Genomic DNA, 22,411 nt, shown 5'->3' with positions numbered 1-22,411 from the left:
GGAAGCTTTATGCAGGCATTTGGGTAAAAAATGATTTCCTGCTGTCCAGTGGCTTGATGCATTTTGATTAAATAAACCACCTTTGTGTTGAGTGTAAAACATGATGATGTATAGAAGTGTAACATAGCACTCCACTGATAGTTTCTAATGTTTAATTTTCCTTAGAGCTAATACATTCTAAGTAGATATTCATTTAAAAAAACACAGCTCAGCAGTCTATCACTCTGGTGGGGGGGATTCTGTATTTGTGCCATCCAGGAGTCCTCCTGTTCACAAGTGTGTTGTGCCAAGTCTTAGACATGCTGGCATTTATCCCTTGGAGGTAGAAGAAACCAAACAAATCCATCAGCGCTTGGACTGGTCTGAAAATCACAGCTAGGTCCATGTGATGAATGCTGCTAGTGCAATCTCAGAGTACCCAGGAAAGGAGGTGGCAGGAGAGGAAACATCATTTTGAAGCAAACGGCTGCAATCAGCTATCTGCAATGAAACTCAAGCTGGGAGAAAGATGGCCTGTTTACAGATGCTCCAGCTGGGAGCAAGGGAAAGCTGCACTCAAATGGCTGGAGCCTTCATAACCACAGTGCAGAAAGGCTTGTATATCTTTACTGTGGCTTCAGTTTTGAGGGCAAAGGAAACAGAACTCTGTTCCAACATGCCATAGGGCAGCAGGGAAGGGTTTGATCTAGTCTCAACTCACGAAAAATCACCATATAATAAAGGAGCCACAATTAACAGGTGAGGTGCATTGGCAGAGCTTGAGGGGGCGGGAGGGGTGTGGTGGCAGCATGGAGCAGGCCTGCCTTGGCATCAGTCCCATGGTTAGAGGAACGCTGTTGCCCCCTCTTGTGCATTTGCAACCAAGGGCAAATGGAAACAGCGTGCTGAAGCAGAACACGACTGTAGCTGGTGTGGGATTATGGCTTCTGCTAACTGCTCTGCATTTTAAATCCACCTTCTGCCTTTCAGGCTTGGAAATCTGCTGGCTCCAGTTCCACGTACTGGATAGTTTTAATTCGCTTTTCCCTTAGGAAATACCCTCTTTGTGGCCTCTCTTCTACTCATTTTTATACTTCAACTCCTGCTAAGGCCTCTCAAACAATGGCAAAACACATACAAACCACTACCTTCCAGGAGGCTGAACAAGGGACCCCAGTCGTCATCCTTGTCCCCCAAACATCTGCAAACTGCATCTTCCACTGCTCTGTGCAGGCCAATAACCTGCAGCAGTAGTGTGCTTCCCGTGGTGTCTACGCTAGCGGTTCTGCTAAACATGTATCACCAGGCCACCCCCATCTAGGGCCGACAGAACCAGGACTGCGCCATCTCATCTATCCCTGGTCAGATAGATCCACCATGGTTAGAACGCTGGCAGCCACCAGCTCCTGTCTTTAGCGGTGCTGCTTCTGGCCAGGGAGAGCTGGAGGAAAAAGCCAACCGTAGCCACAGCCCCAGAGCAGACCCGCCCTTTAAAGCTATAAGAAATCCTCTATTTGCAAACTTACTTTTAAAGTTTAGCATTGCTGGGCTGTAGGGAAGGGAGAATAAAACATTCAAGATTAATCATTTTCTAGTAAACAAAATACTGCAGGAGGTGAAAGGGGTGCGCTCTCTGTGGAAGGAAATACACTTAACACAGTCCCTATTAAAAGCAACAAGTATCCAATTTGTGAAGATTGTTTTCTACCTCCTTAAATCTAGGGCCTACAGTGAAGGGGGACGAGGAAGAAGCAGGGAGGAAAATCTGAAATAATTCAGTGGGGTTGTGTATAGTTCTCTGGCTTTTCTGATTTATGAGGAGAGGTTGAGGGAACTGGGATTGTTTAGTCTGCGGAAGAGAAGAATGAGGGGGGATTTGATAGCTGCTTTCAACTACCTGAAAGGGGGTTCCAAAGAGGATGCAGCTCAGCTGTTCTCAGTGGTGGCAAATGACAGAACAAGGAGTAATGGTCTCAAGTTGCAGCAGGGGAGGTCTAGGTTGGATATTAGGAAACACTATTTCACTAAGAGGGTGGTGAAGCACTGGAATGGGTTCCCTAGGGAGGTGGTGGAATCTCCACCCTTAAGAGACTTTTGAGGTCAGGCTTGACAAAGCCCTGGCTGGGATGATTTAGTTGGGGATTGGTCCTGCTTTGAGCAGGGGGTTGGACTAGATGACCTTCTGGGGTCCCTTCCAACCCTGATATTCTATGATTCACCATGCCACCCCAATACTAAAGTAGGCTAGCCTGTTCTCAGTTATTAAAAGTTGCACAAAACTGTACCCCCGCTGCTTCCAAGGATGGTTGCAACGTGCTTCATAGACAGGAGCAAGGTGGGAAGGAAATAATATTAATCTAGGTCTTATATATCCCCATCCCCTAGAAAGGATTCCCCTCAACACTGAGGCTCTTTTGCTGAAAGAGCAGGAAGCTTTATGGGAAGCTTTGGGAAGTTTATGCCCAATAACAATTCCTCTTCCTGGTGCCTACTTACCTGGTGGATGTGCAATTGCTGAAAGACAAAGATGCTTATTAGAGAGCTGGGTGGTAGCTGAGCCCTGCTGTCAAAACCCAACCCCTGCCCCCCAGTCCTCTGAGCCAGAAAGCTAGCTTGCTTTCGCCGGAATAGGATGGAGGCTAGTTGTCCTGGGATTACAGATCAGTATGGTGGAGCCCCGTCATGCTGTATGGTGAGAGACAGTCCCTGTCCTGAAGAGTTTACAGTCTAAATGGACCCTGGGTGGAAGGGGGAACAGTCCCAGAGAGAAGTCACTTGCCCCAGCTGTCTCAGTAGCTCGCTGGGAATCCCCGCCAGTGTCCTACCCTCTTGAGCATGCTGCTTCTGCACTGACCAGCCGTATACAGCACTGTCATAATAGGAATTAAGAAGCGGAGTAGTCACTGCAGGATTGAAAGGCTTGGTTCTAATCCCACTTCCCAAAGCAAGGGGAGGTGAATTTCAAAGCCGCGCACGGGGCATGTAGCTGTGGCATGCCTAGTAGTGGGAGTAACAGCTAATTTCTCATCCATGGGCGTTAAAGGGCTGAGCCCAGGAGAAAAGAGCACTTAGCCGCTTGAAGGATCAGTTCTCCTCTTCTAAGGAACTGGGTGTATCTCAATGCTGGAGGAGCGCTCAGCAGCCAAGGCCTGGCACAGGCCTGGAGTGCTTCATGGGATGGGATTCTAACTGTAACTCTCCGGGGCAGCTGGCTCCCTAGGCTGTGTGAAAGGAATCTGTCCTTCAGGGAGGCCATTTGAAGGACTGGGTCCCTGACGCCCAAACAACTGGCGCAGAACAGACACTCACTGGAAGCCTGGGATCCTTCTCAAGGCAACTATCCACCTCGCTGATTGCCTGAGAAGAAAACATGAGATCAGAGGGCCTTCAGTTCAGGGGAAAGCATACAGAATTCATCACTGAGCCAGGCTGCAAGGGCACTACCAGGTCCCTCGTGAACAAGGGGTTAACTCCAGCTCAGCACCTCTCCCCCCATTGCCACAGGAAGGGCTGGAAGAGGGGTTGCTTAGGAGAAAGGGTGCACCTCCCATCCAGGCTCAGAGGGTTGAGCCCCCAAACTGGGGAGTTTCTCCTTCACGTGTGCTGAATCTGCCATCATGTTCAGATCACTGCTCCTGGAAGAGGCTGCCTGCAGCCCTGAGTTAATAGGTTGTTCCAGCAGGTTGTTCCAGCAGCTGACACTGATCAATGTAGGTGGAGCCCTGCTACTACCCCCCCCCCCCGGGGCCTAAGGCCCTGCTCCTCAAAGTTGTTTAGGCCCCTGACTCCCACTGGGCCAGAGAGAAGTGATTCACCCAAGGAGAGAATTGAACCCAGGTCTTCAAAATCCTAGGCTGGTGCCCTGACTGCCAGGCTCGGCCCAGTTCAGCTCTCACTTGTCCTGGTGTAACTCAGTTGCAGTCAATGGAGTTACCCTGGATTTATAACAGTCAGTGAAAGGAGAATCTGACCCCAAGGTAGCAGCCCTTCTGCAGCACAGATGCCTTCAGTTTCCCAGTAGACACCATCAGTCTAGGGATCAGAGAAAGGGCTGCAGCATTTCACATCCCTATTTCCCTCCAGGGAGTCACTAGAATGGAAAATATTAGAGGTAGATAGAAAATATCTGCTACTGGTCCTGGTCTTGGAGTCCCTCCAAGTGGTAAGGAAAAAATGTCTCACTTACTGGTCTATTTTGTTTCTGAAAAAGAAGAAACACAGTGAAATGGGAATGTCAGGGATCCCCCAGCTGTCGAATGGTGGGTTCTCGCCTCACCCTCGCTCTGGGACTCAACCTTATCGACGGGGTCTGAGTCAGCCCAGCGTGTGCGCGAGTGAGCACAGTGTGGAAGGGCTGGGCGGGATGCAGTACACAGACAACCCAATACTGCACTGATGGCTGCCAAGTCAGGCCTCCGTAGCAGCCAGTGGAGCAGAGCTCTGAACCTGGGCAAAGGTTTCCAGCAGCAAATGTTAAACTAACACTGTCATTCTCGTGCTCCAGAAGAGGAAACCCAGAGCCTTCCACGCCAGTGCAGCTATCGCTGCAGGGACAGAAGACACCGGCCCAGCATGTGCTGTGGGGCGGGCAGCTCCTGGGCAGGAAGCTCTGTGCTTTCTTAGGCATGGTGCTTTCAACATCTTTCCTCCCCTGCAAAAGTATCTGAACAGGGCTGCTGCCTCTCTGCTCCCATCTCAGAGCCACGCAGGGTTTTAAGGTAACGACATCATTCCATTTAGGGGGCCATCATTTTCTCCCCCTGTCCTCAAGCCATCAGTGCATGGCTCTGCTTTCTTGGCGCGAGGGCAGGTAAGCAGCCAAAGCTGCATCGCTGCACTCCATGCATATGCTGCAAGCAGAAACCAGAACGGCATCCCCACCCCCTTCGACGCCCACCCTCTGTTAGATGAGGGTCAAAGTAGCTCTTAAATCTGGGTCCTCCCCCACCCCGGTGCATTTCCCCCAAACTGCTGAACCCTGCTGGTTAGGGTTTTCATTCTCCACCACTGGCAATCTTTCAAGCAGGAGTGGATGTTTTTCTAAACGATCTGCTCAAGTTCAAACAGGTCCCATGCAAGTTAAGAGGGTTACTCATGTGAGTAAAGGTTGCGGGATCAGAGCCTTGTATTGTATTTGGAAAGCTGATTAAAAACCCTGTGTAACGAACTAAAAACCTAAACCAACACAATCCATGAGGCCTTGTCTTCACTAGGAAGATGTGTTTTTAACCCCTTTCTCCTAGTGTAGACACGGCCTTAGTGACAGATCCTGGAAAGCCGAACACTGAGCTGACACTTACATGTAATCGAAAAGGCCTTTCAAGGCTGCTTCCCATTCTTCTGATGACCTGTTGATGAAAGGGAAGGTTTGAACACACCTGTGGATAGGTAGATGGTTAGAGGGGTGAGGTAAGGACTTTTTGTAGGTTTCTCTTATAGTGGGGGAAGAGGAGCCACCTGGTTAATCAACAGCCCTGTTAATAATCTATTCTCTTTAAAGAAGACATGTTTCCTCCGCCCTCTCCTGGGGATAGCACAGCAACAGGGCAGCGCTCTCTCTCTCACAAACACAAACACACACACACTCCATATAAAGACGTGCTCCCTACTCGCAGTTATAGCCAAAGCAAGCTGGTCTGGAGAAGTTACAAGTCAGGCAGGAGACAGCGTCATATCTAAAGATTCCTGTAACATACAAGAGTGGGGAAGTCGCCTGTTAGCCATATCTGCAGTAACATATGGCCGCTGCTGGAACAGCAGAGATTATATGTTGGGGGTGAAATCCCAGCCCCCCCGCCCCCGTGAAGCCCATGGGAGTTCTGCCTTTAACTTTAATGGGACCAGGACATCCCCCCCCCCCCCGCTTACTCGGGTGGATTCACTGTCATACTTTTGGGTCTAGATCAGGGGTCTCAAAACAGGGCCTGGAAGAGGTGTCTGGGGTCACACCCTCCCTGCCTTCCCCACATGGCTAACTGGAAGGGGGGGCTGCAAGGTGGAAAGAGCTGAGAACTACAGACCTAAACCATTAACAATGAACCCCACAAACCCCCCTGACTTACCACAGTGACGTTCACACTCCAGTCTGCCTAGGGAACGCAGGGAGAGTTCATCAGGGTTAAAGAGACCTTGTTTCAACTGCTCGCCATTAACAACAGGCGCTAAAGACACCATCAACTGTACTTATCTGGCCCTCCTCACGGCAGCACCTGAGTGCCTCATACTCTTTGCTATATCCTTCCCGCACCCACCCCCACCCCCCATGTGGAGCAGTGCTACTATCCCTGCTGCACAGAAAGGAAACTGTGGCCCGGAGGCTAAGTGACTTCTCCAAGGTCACAAAGGAAGTTTGTGGCAGAGCAGAGAATTGAACCTGGGTTTCCCAAGTCCCCAGTTCGTGCCCTAACCACTGGGCAATGCTTCCTCCGTGCTCGCTGGTGTGAAAAGCAGGACCTGCTACTCTGCCCATGATCTTATTTATCCCCTTCCCTCAAACACTGTAACGCCCTCACTTCTCGTGGTGTCAGGCAGGCAATTCAAAGTGCAGCTCTGCTTCCCCTTAGCCCTACCGCAAAGCTGGAGACCATCCCCGGCCTACTCAGAAATCTCTCCCCCGCGGTCCAGGATGAGACCTCTCTTCTAGGCCCCATGATCTTCTGTGGACTTGCTGAGTCCCGTCCTGCCCTGACGGCTCCTCTGTCCCCAGCCCACTCAGCGATTCACAGATACTGTGTGCCATCCTGCCCCTTCCCCACCGCGCTCCAGGAACTCTTGCTCTGAAATTGCCCTCACTGTCTGATAAAACCTTCCCACCGGGCCCTTGCCCTGACAGCCTCATGTCAACACTCCTTTGACCCCAGCCTCCTCCCTTCACAACACTCGTGAACCCTACAGTTTCCCCGTGTTCAACTTCGCCCTTTGCCCTTTTTTCTACTCCCTCTTTACCGCAGCTACAGGTGCTACCAACAGAAACCAACGCTGAGGGCATGGCACGCCCAGAGGAAAGGCTCACTTTCAATGATGGCTCTCTGTAGCGTCTGGATCTGGTTCTGGAAAATGGACTGCAAGAGCTGAGGGAGAACACCTTCAAAAGAGAGAGATGTAAGCTGTTTGGGGCAGGGACTGTTATTTACTAGGTGTGGATGGCACCTAATGCAGTAGGGTTCTGACCTGCTTAGCAGGTAAGTGCTACGACAACATACATGTTAAATCATACGTAGGGCCCTACCGAATTCACGGCCATGAAAAACGCATCACGGACCGCGAAATCCCATCCCAGGCCACCCTTACGTCTGCGCTGCTGCCCACAGAGCTGGGCGGCCGGAGAGTGGGGGCTGCTGACTGAGGGCCCAGCTCTGCAGGGAGCAGCGCAGAAGTCAGATCTGCCTTCAGAGCTGGGCTCCCGGCCAGCAGCCGCGGCTCTCCAGCCGCCCGGCTCCGAGGCAGCACCGCCAACAGCAGCAGCGCAGAAGTAAGGGTAGCAGAACCGCAGCCCCCCCCCCCACCATAACCTTGTGACCTCTCCCCCCACAACTCCTTTTTGGGTCAGGACCCCAGCAATTACAACACCCTGAAATTTTAGATTTAAATAGCAGAAATCAAGACACTTACCATTTTTTAAATCCTCTGACCATGAAATTGACCAAAATGGATTGTGAATTTGGTAGGGCCCTAATCATGTTAGAGCTCCGGGGCTCACATATTCCTGGCTATAATTCAGCTTCATTCCTGGATCAATATGACTGACTCTAGCTCACTTTCTTTCCCTTTAGTTATTCTGCCAGCTTTTTAGAGCTCATCAGAAAGTGCCTCTAGACAACAAGGGAGCACTCAGCTCACTCTCGGGCCATCATTTAAACAGGTTTGTAACATCTGTAACTCCCGACATGCACATCACCACCGGGACATGAAAAACATTACTGAGTGAAAGTGGGCCTAAGAAATTTGGATTCTCTCCCCAAAAGTGCAGGCTTTAACTGGAATTCACAGCACTGCAGACTAGGTTTGCTTCTGTCAGATCCTATGGGGAAAAATATTCTACACTTACTTGGTATAGTAAATTAGCACCCAATTCTGCAAACATTTATGCCTGTGAGTATTCCCATTGACTTCAGGGAGATTATAGAAGTTGAGTGCACACATGGTGGCAGAATCAGGGCCTCATTCCCCTCATGGCTTTTAGCCATCCATCCAGATCCTAAGCAAAGTACCTCGCATTTCTGCTACGCTTTTATCCTTGGCCACTGAAAGAAAGCTGTGTCTTTCTCAGGACGCTTACAAAGCTAGTGAAATAATGACAACGTTGGCAGAACTTCACTTTGTTTTGTTTCAATTAATCTGTCACTTTTAGCGATCCTGTTAAGTGAGAGTACAAAAGTGACCAATATTGTCTTATTGTTTCCTTACTCTTCTCCATCTGTCTGCCTGTCAGCTCTTAGGGGCAGGGCTGTCTTTTCAGTCTGTGTTTGTGTAGTGTCGAGCACGCTGGGCCCAGGTCCGTGAGTGTGGTGTCTATGCGCTACCATACTACAATAATAATAAAAATAGAACTTTACTGCAGGCTAATATATAATTTACGGTAAATTACAATAATAATTTATTACATCTCCAGTAATCCCAGTATGGCAAATATTTCTGCATTGCCTTGGATCTGTATTAAAGGTGACCTGCACAAACTGGATTTGTCGCTCTTTATGATGAATCTTTTAAACCTTAAAAGTTTTAAAAATAAAAAGGGGGGAATTCCTGCTTCCTTTTAACATTGGAAATGAATATTTTGTCATCTTGTTTTCCTAGAAGACCGTATAGATGTCTGGGGGACCAAGCTATGATATCAGAAACAATACAGAAGTGAAACCTGATTAATTGAGGGCGGGAAGTGATTTTTATTCAGATGGTTTAAAACTCGTACTTTGTTGTTGCTAAAACCTATTTAAGGAATCTCTTGAGAAATAACTGTGAAAAGGTGCCTTAAAACTCCCACCTCGCATCATCAATACCTAGTCCCATGAGTCTTCTAGCAAAACCAGATGTAGTATTCCTGATCTTTCCAGGGTGAAAAAACAAACTTTTTTTTAAAAAACACTCTTTGGCTGTCTTTGGACACCATCAATTAAAAAAATGGCATAAAACCATTTTTTTCATCCATTAAGCCTCACACTGAAATGATCCTCATTCAAGTTATAACACTCATGCTTATATTTGGTCAACAAAAAGGCACCCATGAAATTAAATACAGAACATGGCCCTGATCCCATGAGGTCTGTGGGAGTTTTGTATTCGACACCTCCCAAGATCAAGCCCCAACGTCTATTTTTTCCATTTTAATATATTTTCTCCCAATTCTTTTCCATCCAGCTGCTGATAGTCATCACCACTTCCTGACTTAACGGCAAGCCCTGCAATGGAGACCCATTCCACTTCTTCACTAGGCAACAGACATCCCACATCACCAACCCTTCTGGCCGACGCATCCCCCTTTTTGCAAGTCAACTAACTTACCTGGTTGGTACGTTTTCCCACTCAACATGACGTCAAGTTTTTCGTACACTTTGGCTGCAATTTCATGCAGCTTATCCAGAGCTGGGAATGTAGAAGAGAGAAAAGGAATGCCTTGAGGTCACTAGAAATATTGAGCACTTTGGCACGATCCATGAAATTTCTGTTCAAAGTGACCGTGGTGCAGGCTACAGAATCTAGAAACATTGTTTAAAAGTTCTCCATCTGAAACCCATTTAAATGCTGCATTTGGGGCTTATGTGATTTGAACAGCCTTGTGTGAGTTCTCTGTACTGGAATCAGTTTCACTTTGAAACTACAGCAAGTTGGTTTTCAGACAAACCCTTCACTTTTCCAGCACTGTCAATCCCAAGCGTTCAAAAAATCTGGAGTGAGGCACCTAAGAATCATGAGATTTTTTTTAAAATAATACATTTGTGGTTTTTTTATTTGCCTTATTTTGTGAGCCTTTAGGGTACCCCGGAACACATTTATACAACCACAAGGGCTAGGAACATACTTTTAAAAAACCACCAAAAGTGAAAGCAGAGATTCTCCCATATTCATACGACCCCAGGAACTGACGCTTTGAACAAGAACAGCAAATATCATGGCAGCTGGTAACACTGTTTTTATGAACACAGCATTGGCTGAATTAAAGATATCTAAGCCAGTCAGAATGCAAATGAAATGACAAACACAGAGACCATTACAGAAATAAAGACAAGTGATCAGGAATATTTTCATAGAATTACCACCTCTGACTTAGAAAATGTGGTTTTGCTTTGTATTTTTAACATGGCTCATTTTCACCTGGGAAATTCTTTAGCAGCAGGAGGCCATTACCTGGCTGTGGCAACACGGTATTCTAACAATATCATCCTATTTTAATTAATTAAGATTCCGAAGAATAACCAACCTTTTCTGATTCCAAAGAAATGAAAATGACAGTGGAGCGGTCCCTGGGAAGTAACGTTAAAAGCTCAATTTAAAATAGAAATGCTCTGCATGCTACAATTCGTCAAGCTCAAAAGCATTTAACAGATTCCCAACTTTTAAGAACATAAGAACGGGCACACTGGGTCAGACCAAAGGTCCATCCAGCCCAGCATCCTGTCTACCGACAGCAGCCAGTGCCAGGTACCCCAAAGGGAGCAAACCTAACAGGTAGGCACGAACCTAGTAAACTAGTCTCTCTTTGCAGAGCCCGGTGAAATTTCCACATGTAACTATTCCTGTTGGATCTGTGTTAACGAAGGGCAGACACAATAAAAGGCTAAGGGGCAAGGTAAAACAAAAACAATCTTCTCTCTCAAGAGTTGTTCATCTGCTCCTTGAATTAACGTCCAAGGTACCAGTGGTTGGAATAGGAAAGACTGACACGCATGATGGCAAATGAACTGAATGGGACATGGGGAGGAAGGGAAGTGAGATTAAAATGAAACAAACATACATCAAAAAGTAGAACCGTAGGCCCTGATTGTCTTGTTCATTCTGTGCAGCAGAAGATTACAGCCTCAAGAGTCATGGGCTCAGATCTCCAAAGGCAGTGGATATCGACCAGGGGTACACATACCCCTGGGGGTACACAGAGCTCTTCTAGGGGGTACATCAACTCATCTAGAGATTTGCCTAGTTTTACAACAGGCTACTAGCACGAGCCAAGCCAGCACAAACTAAAATTTCAGAGCAGTACAAAAAAGTCATTGTCTGCATGTGTACTATACTTTGGAATGTAAGGACAATATTTATATTCCAGTTGATTTATTTTATAATTATATGGCAAAAATGAGAACATCAGCAATTTCTCAGTAATAGCGTCCTGTGACACTTTTGTATTTTTATGTCTGATTTTGTAGGCAAGTAGTGTTTAAGTGAGGTGAAACTTGGGGGTACGCAAGACAAACGAGACTCCTGAAAGGGGTACAGTCGTCTGGAAAGGCTGAGAGCCACTGTTCAAAGGTATGTAGACTTCTAATTTCCATTACATCAGTAGAAGCTAGGAACCTAAATACCTTTGAGGATCTGGGCTATGGAGCTTAAATTCCACAGTGCATAGATAGATTGGGAGTGTACCCTGCGTTTTCCTTATCATAGCTTCATGTGATGGCTACTCATCCTACCCTTCCACACACCTTGGAATAACATAGATTATCTCCAAATAACATAACTTCCTGCTAGATCTCACTAGTCTGGAGTAAATTTTAAGGTCAGGATTTTTAAGTATTCCAGTCATATAAGAAGAGTTTTTGTCACTTTTCAATGAGATATTTAAAATTCCTCGGTTTGTTTCAGAATCTCCTTCATTTAAAGTCCCATCAGCAAAACTTCAGAAGTTCACATGCCGTGTAAAATGTTGACGTGGTTTTTCACAACCTCCATTGTCAGTTCAGTTTTGGGGTTTGTTTTTTTCTTTCTTCCTAAGAGACAGATACGGATCTTTTCCCACCCAGGATCTTTCAAAAGGGACTTTTTTAGGTAGTGTGGCCTATTGAGTAGATTGTGGTGCCAACCTGCGGCCCACAGGCCGTGCATGGCCAACCAGAGCATTTCATAAGGCCCACAGCCTGCTTCAACACAATATAGTAACAGCCAATTTATTAGCGTTTTGTCATAATTTAGTTTATACAAGTGTGTAAATAGACATAGAAACAATATATCTAAATAGATACGAAACAAGCTGAACGTAAAATATAAATCAATACAGATTACTTTAAATCTTATTAATATATGTAGAATCTGTTTGACCCACACAAGGTTGTGCTTAGGTTTATGTGGCCCTCCTGTGTAATAAGGTTGGGCACCATCTGGGGTAGACCATTGGACTGGGATTTAGGAGACCTGGGTTCAATTCCTGGGTCCCCACTAGCCTTTTTAGCAGTTGTATCACATTGTTGACTCTCATTCCATTTGTGATCCATTATAACCCCAGATCCTTTTCAGCAGTATTACCACCTAGGCAGTTATTCTCCATTTTGTAGTTGTGCGTTTGATTTTTCCTTCCTAAGCGTATTACTTCGCAATTGTCCTTACTGAATTTCATCTTGTTGAGTTCAGACCAATTCTCTGATTTGTCAAGCTTGTTTTGAATTCTAATCCTGCCTTCCAAAATTCTACGAACCCTCTCCTCTTGGTGTCAACCACAAATTTTAGAAGCATCTTCTCCACTCCATTATTCAAGTCATGAAAGAAAATACTGAATAGTACTGGACCAAGGACACACCTGTGGGACCCCACTAGATACGTCCTTCCAGTTTGATCACTACTCTTTGAGTATGGTCTTTTAACCAGTTATGCACCCACTTTATAGGAATTTTATCTAGACCACATTTCCCTTATGAAAATGTCACTAGGGGCTGTGTCAAAAGCCTTACTACAATCAAGATATTCTGAACCATGGAAGGATTATAGGATTATCCTCCCCAGTGTTGCCATCTGGCATGAGATTTTGTCTTTTTCTTAAAGCCCCAGCTTCTGGAGTCCTGGGATAGGAAGAGAATCGCAGCTTTCTTCTTTTTGCTTCTCTTTTTTTTTTTAAAAGTAAATCTCTAGCCTTTCTGGTTGGGGAGAAAATCTTGACAACGTGACTCCCCTAATGGCAAATAAAAAGAACCTACCTAGCATTTATTATTCTTCAAAAAAACCCTCAATTTTTATGCCAATCTCATACTTTTGGGGATCTGAATTATAATTCTGGAACACATGGGGTTGGCAATACTGAGCCCCTATGCAGTCAGATAGGGCTGCTCACTGATGGGGGGAGGGAGGCTGAACAGTTGCCTATGGGAGATGTCCATAGGTTCTGTAACTAGGGGGGCTGGGGGTGAAGCTTGAAGTGGTTTCCATTATATACAGGGTTTACAGTTTGGTTCAATGACTTTCAGCACCCCCACTATTCAAATTGTTCCAGCACCTCTGGAAGTGTCTAGAGGGTCTCTTTCCTCTCTAGAGCATTGGTTTTCAAACTTTTTTTCTCGCAACCCAGTTGAAGAAAATCGTTGATGCCGGTGACCCAACGGAGCTGGGGATGAGGGGGTTGGGGTGTGGGCGGGGCTCAGGGCTGGGGCAAAGGTTGGGGTGCAGGGGTGAGGGCTGTGGGGTGGGGACGGGAATGGGGGGTTCAGGGTGTGGGAGGGGGCTCTGGGCTGGGGGTGCAGGCTTGGGGGCTGGAGCCAGGGATGATGGGTTTGGGGTGCAGGAGGGGGCTCTGGGTTTGTAGGGACTCAGGGCTGGGGCAGGGGATTAGGGCATGGGGTTGGGGCTTACCTCAGGCGGCTCCCGGCCAGCGGCGCAGTGGGGGTGCAGAGGCACCGTGGACCGCGCTGTGCCCCGGAAGTGGCCAGCAGCAGGTTCAGCTCCAAGGCGGAAGGAGCACAAGCTGAGCTCCGCGCGGCTGTCACCCGCAGCTCCTGGCCAGTGGGCGCGCAAAGCCGGTGTTCGAGGCAGCGGGAGTGCGCAGAACCCTGTGGCCCCCCACCTAGGAGCCGGACCTGCTGCTGGCCGCTTCCAGGGTGCAGCGCGGTGTCGGAACAGGGTAGGGACTAGCCTGCCTTAGCCGGGCAGCACCACCGATGGGATGTTACACGGCCCAGTCGGCAGTGCTGACCAGAGCCGCTGTGACCCGGTGCCTTACAGGATTGGGTCGCGGCCCGCAGTTTGAGAACCCCTGCTCTAGAGGATCTGAGAGGCACTTATTGATCTCAGTGCATAAAGCCAAGTGGCCACAGGGGGTTCCTATCTTGAGAGCCTAGGCATGGGGCCTTTCTCACTGAAGGCCTAGGAAGGAAGGATGGTGCCTGGACCCTTGCTTTCTCAGGGTGCCCGGAGGGCTCGCAAGGGCTCTCCCTTCTGGGGGGCTGTGCTTTGGGGTGTCACTCTTGGATCCCAGGGTGGCTGAGAGGAACCCCCTCTCTCTGGGACCTCAGAAGGTGGGCAGGTTGGGGAGGGCTCCCGGGGACACTCTCCTGGAATCGATCTGGGATTTCGGAGGAGGGATGTCTGAGGGGACTGTGCCTGGGAGTGTCACTCGGCGCCGGGGGGGGGTCCCGGGGTCGATGGGGGGAGGAGGCCGGCGGGGGGGGGTCCCGGGGTCGATGGGGGGAGGAGGCCGGCGGGGGGGCGGTCCAGGGTCGATGCGGGGAGGAGCTGGGGCGGCGGGGGGGGGTCGATGCGGGGGCGGTCCCGGGGTCGATGCGGGGAGGAGGCCGGCGGGGGGGCGGTCCAGGGTCGATGCGGGGAGGAGCTGGGGCGGCGGGGGGGGGTCGATGCGGGGGGGGTCCCGGGGTGGATGCGGGGAGGAGCTGGGGCGGCGCGGGGGGGGGTCCCGGGTCACTCACGGATCTCGGCGGGGATGCTGAGGCGCAGCCCCCGCACCGTGTCCCCGGCCCAGCCCCGCAGCAGCCGCCCCGCGGCCGGCACGTCCCCGAGCCCCCAGGCCTTGCGGCTGAGGCGGGGCCGGTAGGAGGCGAAGCGGGCGGCGAAGGCGGGGTCGCAGTGCAGGCAGCCCCGGGCCGCGCCCAGCGCCAGCGCCGCCGCCAGCCACAGGCCGAGCAGCCGCCGGGCCGCCCCCATCGCCGCCCGGCCCGGCCCGGCCCGGCCCGGCCCGGCCGCGTTCCAGCCCCGCGGCGCGTCACAGAGAGCGGGGAACCCGCGGGGCCCGGGCGGGGCGCTGGTGGGGGCAGGGGGTCGCCGGGGGGCGGTTTGGGGGCGGGGGGTAACCAGGAGGATGGGGGTGCCAGGGGGTTGGTTTGGGGGGTCAGGGGGGTGTAACTGGGGGGGCTAGGGGTTACTTGGAGGAGAGGGGGTAACCAGGAGGATGGGGGTGCCAGGGGGTTGGTTTGGGGGGAGAGGGGGTAACCAAGGGGATGGGGGTGGGGGGGCTAGGGGGTTGGTTTGGTGGAGTGGGGGGCTAGGGTGAGGTTTGGGAGAGAGGGGGTAACCAGGAGGATGGGGGTGCCAGGGGGTTGGTTTGGGGGGAGAGGGGGTAACCAAAGGGACTGGGGGTGGTTTGGGGGTGAGGGTGGTAACTGGAGGGCTAGGGGTGGTTTGGGGGAGAGGGGGGCTAGGGGATACCAGCGGGTTGGTTTGGGGGGAGAGGGGGTAACCGGGAGGCTAGGGGTGGTTTGGGGGAGAGGGGGGTTAGGGGGTACCAGGGGGTTGATTTGGGGGGAGGGGGTAACTAAGGAGACAGGGTGGTTTGGGAGGAGAGTGAGTAACTGGGGGATAGGGAGTCCCTGGGGCGAATAGGCAGTGGCTGGGGGAGTTGGTTTGGTGGGGAGAGGGGTGGCTGAGGGGTTGGTTTGGGGCAGAAGGGGGAAGCTGAGGGCTGTTTGGGAGAGAGTCAGTGCATGGGGGTGGTTTGGGGGAGAGCTAGCAGCTGGAGGGGGTTGGTTTGGAGGGATGACAAGTAGGTTTACAGCGATAGGGGATAACCTGGGGGGATTGGTTGAGGGGAGAAGGGGTGCCTAGGAGTAACAATATCACCAGCCAACTCCAACCATTTAAAAGTCACAAGCTGGGTGCCTGAAAATTGTGAGATGTCTAAAAAAAAAAAAATTAGGGTCTTTATTTGCCTTCTGATTTTTTTAATGAGTCCTATTTTAAGCAGAGCTGAGATTCTCTTGCAATCACAGGACTCCAGGAGCTAGGGCTTTAAGGAAACCACCAAGTAGCACAAAACTCCTGATAAATGATGGAGAAAGAAATCCAGAGAGTTTTTTAAAAAAATATTTTCCTGCTTAGAAATATCAAGAGTGAAATCCTGACCCTGTTGAAGTTAGTGGGAGCTTTGCCATGGAAATGGGGACAGGAATTCACCCGAAGAATATAAAGTCTGGTGTTCACTGGTGACATTTATCTCGGCCGCAATGCCTCAAAAAAAAAAAAATGACAGTGGCCAGGCATCGGCAATCTTGACTCTTATCAAGGTGGGATCCATATCTAAGTTATGGACATGCCAGCAGATAGCATTAGGTGATTGGTATTTGTTGCCTCTTTCTGGAGATTCATAAAACCACTGAAAGGCAGAGGAAGATGGAAAACCAAAGGCTGCTCTTGCATTTCTCTGTCCATTGGAAGCAGCAAAGGTCTCCTTTTTACTGTGGGGCAGCCACCAGGCAGAGAGGACAAAATGTGAGGTTTACATTCTGAAAGACTGGATGAAAGAAAGAAGTGTAGTGGGTGCATCCCACCACCTGCAATTTACAATGCTGAGCTACAGCCCACAAGACAGCCCTTAACTGAGGAAGATGGGGGTGAGCAGAACTGGACAAAGAGTTCTTTTCTCCCAGCAGTGTATGCAGCTTTTTGAGTTAAATCAGTCGTAAGCAAACAAAAGATAAAGGGTGAAATTCTGGCTCCAGTGAAGTCAATGGCAAAGCTCCTTTTGACTTCAGTAGGGCCAGGAGTTCACAAAAGAGTTTTAAACAGCCTGAATACATCATCTTAATTTTGGTTTAATTGCACAGCATCTCTTATGTCATATGTTCTTTGGTCTTCTGTGGAGTTTATCAGGAAAAGTGGAGGAGACAAGATCTGGATTTCTAGTGAAAGAAACAAGCAGAAAAAAAAAACCATGGTTCTTGGTACAGGGGGAATTTTTTTTCAGGCCTTTTTGACATGTCATAAAGCAACCCCAAGGGGCACAAACCCAGATTGTTGTTGGGTTTTTTTTCATTTATAGGTCCACCTTCTCTGAGTCCAGATGCTGGAAACCTGTGCTATCTGGGTAGGAGAGGAGAAGAAACTCCATCACTTATGCACCCTGCACAAGTTTTCTGTCTTTATTGGCATGAGTTGTTCAAGCTTAGATCCTGAACAATCTCTGGAACTGAGAAGTAAGTCCCCATAGTTCCCATGAAGATTTCCCCCTTATTAATGATTCCTTATAATTATTTACTAATGGTATTTCAGTTGTGCCTGGAGACCCTGAGGGTATGTCTACACTGGCAGAGTTACAACGCCAGAATTTACATCGCCGCTCAGAGAGCGCTGAAGGGAAACCTCTGTTGTGTGTTCACACTGTCAGCTGCCTGCACAGTAGCATGTTCACACTTGCAGCATTTGCAGCGCTATTCAGAGTGGTGCGCTCTGGGCGGCTATCCCACAGAGCATCTCTTCCTATTCTGCCTCTAAGAGTTGTGAGAAGGCAGAGGGGGTCGTGGAGCATCCTGGCTCCTGTCCGAATGCCCCGTGATGCATTGCTTCGCATCCCAGCAATCTCTGTGCTTCCGTCTGCATTTGGCACCATCTTTCAATGGTTTGTGCACTGCGTGCTCTGCCTCTTTGGTCTGCAGGAATGGATCCCGCAATGTTGACCAATATGCTGCTCACTCTCACTAACACGTCAGGAGTAGCAGTGGAGTTATTCCTTAAGCTACAAAGGCAAGAGGAGTTCGACATCTCACCACATGTAGTAGCTATGACACAAGATTGCTTGTGGCATTCACGGGCATGCTCACCACTGTGGAACACTGCTTTTGTGCTTGGGAAACAAGCACTGTGTGGTGGGATCACCTCGTCATGCACATCTGGGATGACCAGCAGTGGCTGCAGAACTTTCAGATGAGGAAAGCCACTTTCATGGGACTAAAAAGAAAAGGAGGACTTGTGGCACCTTAGAGACTAACAAATTTATTTGAGCATAAGCTTTTGTGAGCTACAGCTCACTTCATCTTCCTTTCCAAATGCAAACAGATGGACATCATATCAAAAGGACTGAAGGTAAAAAATCCATTACAATCTACATACCACACAGACTGTGCTGACAGCTTGTGCCACACGCTCTCAAAGAAACTGCGGAATCACCTGATCAACATCCTCTACAGCAAACAGGGAAAGATTAAGAATGTGCAAAAAGAAAAGGAGGACTTGTGGCACCTTAGAGACTAACCAATTTATTTGAGCATGAGCTTTCGTGAGCTACAGCTCACTTCATCGGATGCATACTGTGGAAACTGCAGCAGACTTTATATACACTGGATTTGTGCAGGAAATGGCCCAACTTGATTATCATGCACATTGTGTAAAGAGTTGTCACTTTGGATGAGCTATCACCAGCAGGAGAGTGAATTTGTGTGGGGGGGTGGAGGGTGAGAAAACCTGGATTTGTGCTGGAAATGGCCCAACCTGATGATCACTTTAGATAAGCTATTACCAGCAGGACAGTGGGGTGGGAGGAGGTATTGTTTCATATTCTCTGTGTGTATATAAAGTCTGCTGCAGTTTCCACGGTATGCATCCGATGAAGTGAGCTGTAGCTCACGAAAGCTCATGCTCAAATAAATTGGTTAGTCTCTAAGGTGCCACAAGTCCTCCTTTTCTTTTTGCGAATACAGACTAACACGGCTGTTACTCTGAAACCTGTCATTAAGAATGTGCTCTCAAAACAAAAGGAATGCATCCGATGAAGTGAGCTGTAGCTCACGAAAGCTTATGCTCAAATAAATTTGTTAGTCTCTAAGGTGCCACAAGTACTCCTTTTTGCGAATACAGACTAACACGGCTACTACTCTGAAACCTTTCATGGGACTGTGCGATGAGCTCACCCCAGCCCTGCAATGCAAGGACATGAGAATGAGAGCTGCCCTGTTGTTGGAGAAGCACGTGGCGATTGCACTGTGGAAGCTGGATACTCCAGACTGCTACCGATTGGTTGCTAACCAGTTCAGAGTAGGAAAGTTGACCGTTGGACTCGTGTTGACAGAAGTGTGCAGGGCCATTAATCACATCCTGCTCCGAAAGACGGTGATTCTGGGCAACGTGCATGACATTGTGGCTGGCTTTTCACAAATGGGCTTCCCTAACTGCGGAGGGGCGATAGATGGCATGCATATTCCAATTCTGGCACCAGATCATCTAGCCACCGAGTACATTAATGAGAAGGGGTATTTCTCTGTGGTTCTCCAGGTGCTTGTGGATCACTGTGGTCGTTTCACAGACATTAACGCAGGCTGGTCCGGAAAGCCACATGACGAACTCATCTTTCATAACACTGGGCTGTTCAGGAAGCTGCAAGCAGGAACTTTCCTCCCGGACCAGAAGATCACCATAGCGGAAGTTGAAATGCCCATTGTGATCCTGAGGGACCCTGCCTACCCCTTAATGCCGTGGCTTATGAAGCCATACACTGGGCACCTTGACAGCAGCAAGGAGCGGTTCAACAACAGGCTGAGCAAGGGCAGAATGATGGTTGAGTGTGCTTTTGGCTGTTTAAAGGCCCGCTGGAGCTGCCTATATGGGAGGCTGGACCTGGCCGATGACAATATTCCTATGCTTATAGCCACGTGCTGTACACTCCATAATATTTGTGAAGGGAAGAGTGAAAGCTTCACTCAGGGCTGGACCGCTGAAGCTTAGCACCTAGAGGCTGAATTTGAACAGCCAGAGACCAGGGCTATTAGAGGGGTGCAGTGTGGGGCCATGAGGATCAGGGATGAGGCAGCAATTTGAAGCTCTTTTGAACGACACTAATATATGTTGCTATACTTGGGAGTGCAGTGCTTGTAATGCCAGGAGGTGATTGTGATTGGTGCCGACAATGCACTATGAAGATTTAAGAAAATTGCCTCTTGCTTTGCAGGGCTCTGTTTGCTTTCCGTTAATGGAATAAAGATTGCTTTCAAACCAAAACACTTATTTTATTAGAAAACAACAACCGGAGGAAAGCGACAAACAAAAAAACACATTAGCGCTTTGGGGGATGGGGGAAGGGAGGATCCCAGGAGGAGGTGGGGTCCCGGGCCAGTTAGAGATTTGTGTACCGGAGGGGAAAGGGGAAAGGGAAATCAGTGTTCTGGGACCGTACTGTACACTGGGCACATGGCTCTTGGGGAGAGCCAGCATGGTGGGGGGGGGGCGGGGGGGGCTTATAATCATTACTGTCCCCACATTTTCCACAGACTGTGTTCATTATGGAAGATATCTCGCTGCTGAGGGTGAGCAAGGAATCAAGGGAGGGTCTTCTCCAAGACTGCGGCTTCTGCCCTGGCCCTTATGCAGCTCACCTGTGTGCAGCAATGGTCCACCCCCACAGCAACGGCAGAGTGGTGTGGAAAAGTTACCCTTAATGGGGCAAGAAACAGAGCAGCTCTGCCAAAGAACCTGCGGCAGCGGATTGCCCAGTATCTCCATGAGAGTTTCGTGGAGATCTCTGAGGCAGATTCCCGTGAAGTGAGGGAGTCAATCAACACCCTGTTCCACTGCTTAGACTAGGCATATGGTGGTATGCGCATCATATAGACACAAGCCTGCTTTCTGCATCCCTCCTGCCTGCAACAACTCACTTCAGCGATTCCCAAAATCAAAGCCACTTACCAGAGGCCTCCTCTCCTGTTTGTGCTTCACCAAGCTCTGACAGTTGTGACTGGCTAGTCTCCTCTGGGGTAGAGAAGAGCTCCTGGCTTCATGCATCTCTGACCTCCGAGTTGTCCTCTGCCTCTGGGTCCTGCTCCACAGCCTTGTTCAAGTTTTTCTCCTCCTGGCTCGGTCCACTCTCAACTGGCATGCGAGCTCTCCATATGTTTTATGGAAATATGCTAATGAGTGTGAATATAATGTAACTGAAATGTGCTTCATGCAAAAGGTCTCTTGTAAGGTATAATTACAAAGCTTATAATCTACTAAGTGTGGTCATCCTATTTGTATGTATGTATCATTCTTGTGTCTAAAACTAGAAATATGAAGTATAACTCTGAAGTCCTATTGTAATTATGCAAAGTGTGGGCCATTAATGGTGGTTTAGAATCTTGATGGCTCCCATTAACTCGGACAGTTGGTTGTAAATGGCTCTGTTTACTTGCAAGCCTTCCTGCGTTTGTGTGATTCAGGCCAGGATGAGTGGAGGCTTGGGGTCTCACAGGACATGTGACCACGTCACCTGATACTGGAATCCATCTTAAACCTGGTGCTTTTCCATTGAGAAGGAGGGGTGGGAACCCAGAGAGAGACAAAGGATTCCCGCCTTGTGCCAAAGATATAAAAGGGGGTGGAACAGAACAAAGGGGGCTGCCAGTCATGAGAAATCCCCTAGTTACCATCTGAGCTGGAGCTAACAAGGACTGCACCGGGCAAAGGATTGGGCCCAGGCTAGGAAGGAGTCTAGTCTGTGAAACAAGCTTATTGGAACATCTCTAAGGGTGAGATTTACCTGTATTCAGTTTCTTAATGTATTGAGCTTAGACTTGCATGTTTTGTTTTATTTTGCTTGGTAACTTACTTTGCTTTGTCTGTTATTACTTGGAACCACTTAAATCCCACTTTTTATACTTAATAAAATCACTTTTGTTTATTAATTAACCCAGAGTAAGTGATTAATACATGGGAGAGTAGACAGCTGTGCATATCCCTCTATCAGTGTTATAGAGGGCAGACAATTTATGAGTTTACCCTATATAAGCTTTATACAGAGTAAAACGGATTTATTTGGAGTTTGGATCCCATTGGGAGCTGGGTGTCTGGGGTGCTGGAGACAGGAGTACTTGCTGAGCTGTTTTCAGTTTAGTCTGCAGCTTTGAGGGTGTGGTTCAGACCCTGGGTCTATATTGCAGCAGGCTAGTGTGTCTGGATCAACAAAGCAGGGTTCTGGAGTCCCAAGCTGGCAAAGAAAACTGGCTCAGAGGTAGTTTCAGCACATCAGGTGACAGTCCCCAGGGGGTCTCTGTGACCGAGGCCGTCACAACTTATTTGTTTTGGTTTTCAGCAAGAAGGTTGGTGGCGATTGGACGTCTAACATAGTGAATGTCAGTGAAAATGAGGTAGGATCAGAGTCTAAAATAGGAAAAGAACAAGTCAAAAATTTCTTAGACAAGTTAGATGTCTTCAAATCACCGAGGCCTGATGAAATGCATACTAGAATACTCAAGGAACTGACTGAGGAGATTTCTGAGCCATTAGCAAATATCTTTGAAAAGTTATGGAAGACAGGAGACATTCTGGA

The 22,411-nt window shown here is 48.8% G+C and overlaps 1 protein-coding gene and 1 long non-coding RNA gene across 2 annotated transcripts; one reads left to right on the top strand and one right to left on the bottom strand.

The window, feature by feature from the left end:
• Window positions 1-138: 138 nt before the first annotated feature.
• On the bottom strand, window positions 139-15,048 carry IZUMO4 (IZUMO family member 4). The gene is made up of 11 exons (XM_073324267.1): window positions 14,814-15,048; window positions 9,481-9,561; window positions 6,992-7,063; window positions 6,042-6,068; window positions 5,589-5,664; window positions 5,280-5,327; window positions 4,166-4,180; window positions 3,289-3,336; window positions 2,476-2,493; window positions 1,506-1,528; window positions 139-315 (listed from the first exon to the last, which is right to left on the bottom strand). Exons 1-11 carry the CDS (start codon window positions 15,046-15,048, stop codon window positions 209-211), a joined length of 750 nt encoding a protein of 249 aa, XP_073180368.1. The 3' UTR covers window positions 139-208.
• On the top strand, window positions 4,528-21,727 carry LOC140903267 (uncharacterized). The gene is made up of 7 exons (XR_012156202.2): window positions 4,528-4,697; window positions 6,930-7,080; window positions 7,752-7,840; window positions 9,337-9,487; window positions 11,337-11,439; window positions 17,159-17,312; window positions 20,376-21,727. It is a non-coding gene; the product is annotated as an uncharacterized LOC140903267 (long non-coding RNA).
• The last annotated feature ends 684 nt before the right edge of the window (window positions 21,728-22,411 follow it).

Source organism: Lepidochelys kempii, chromosome 25 (genome assembly GCF_965140285.1).
Source record: "Lepidochelys kempii isolate rLepKem1 chromosome 25, rLepKem1.hap1, whole genome shotgun sequence".
Lineage (NCBI taxonomy): Eukaryota > Metazoa > Chordata > Testudines > Cheloniidae > Lepidochelys > Lepidochelys kempii.
Note: the sequence above shows the minus strand (reverse complement) of the source record. Positions and strands in the feature narration are given on the sequence as shown.

What these genes read in the sequence shown, in the direction of transcription:
- IZUMO4 (XM_073324267.1), bottom strand. Translation starts at nt 15,048, where the DNA reads ATGGGGGCGGCCCGGCGGCTGCTCGGCCTGTGGCTGGCGGCGGCGCTG. An exon ending in GGAGTGTGAACGTCACTGTG is followed by an intron (nt 5,665 to 6,041) that starts GTAAGTCAGGGG and finishes TGTATGTTACAG; the next exon opens with GAATCTTTAGATATGACGCT. An exon ending in TGCTTTGGCTATAACTGCGA is followed by an intron (nt 5,328 to 5,588) that starts GTAGGGAGCACG and finishes TTTCATCAACAG; the next exon opens with GTCATCAGAAGAATGGGAAG.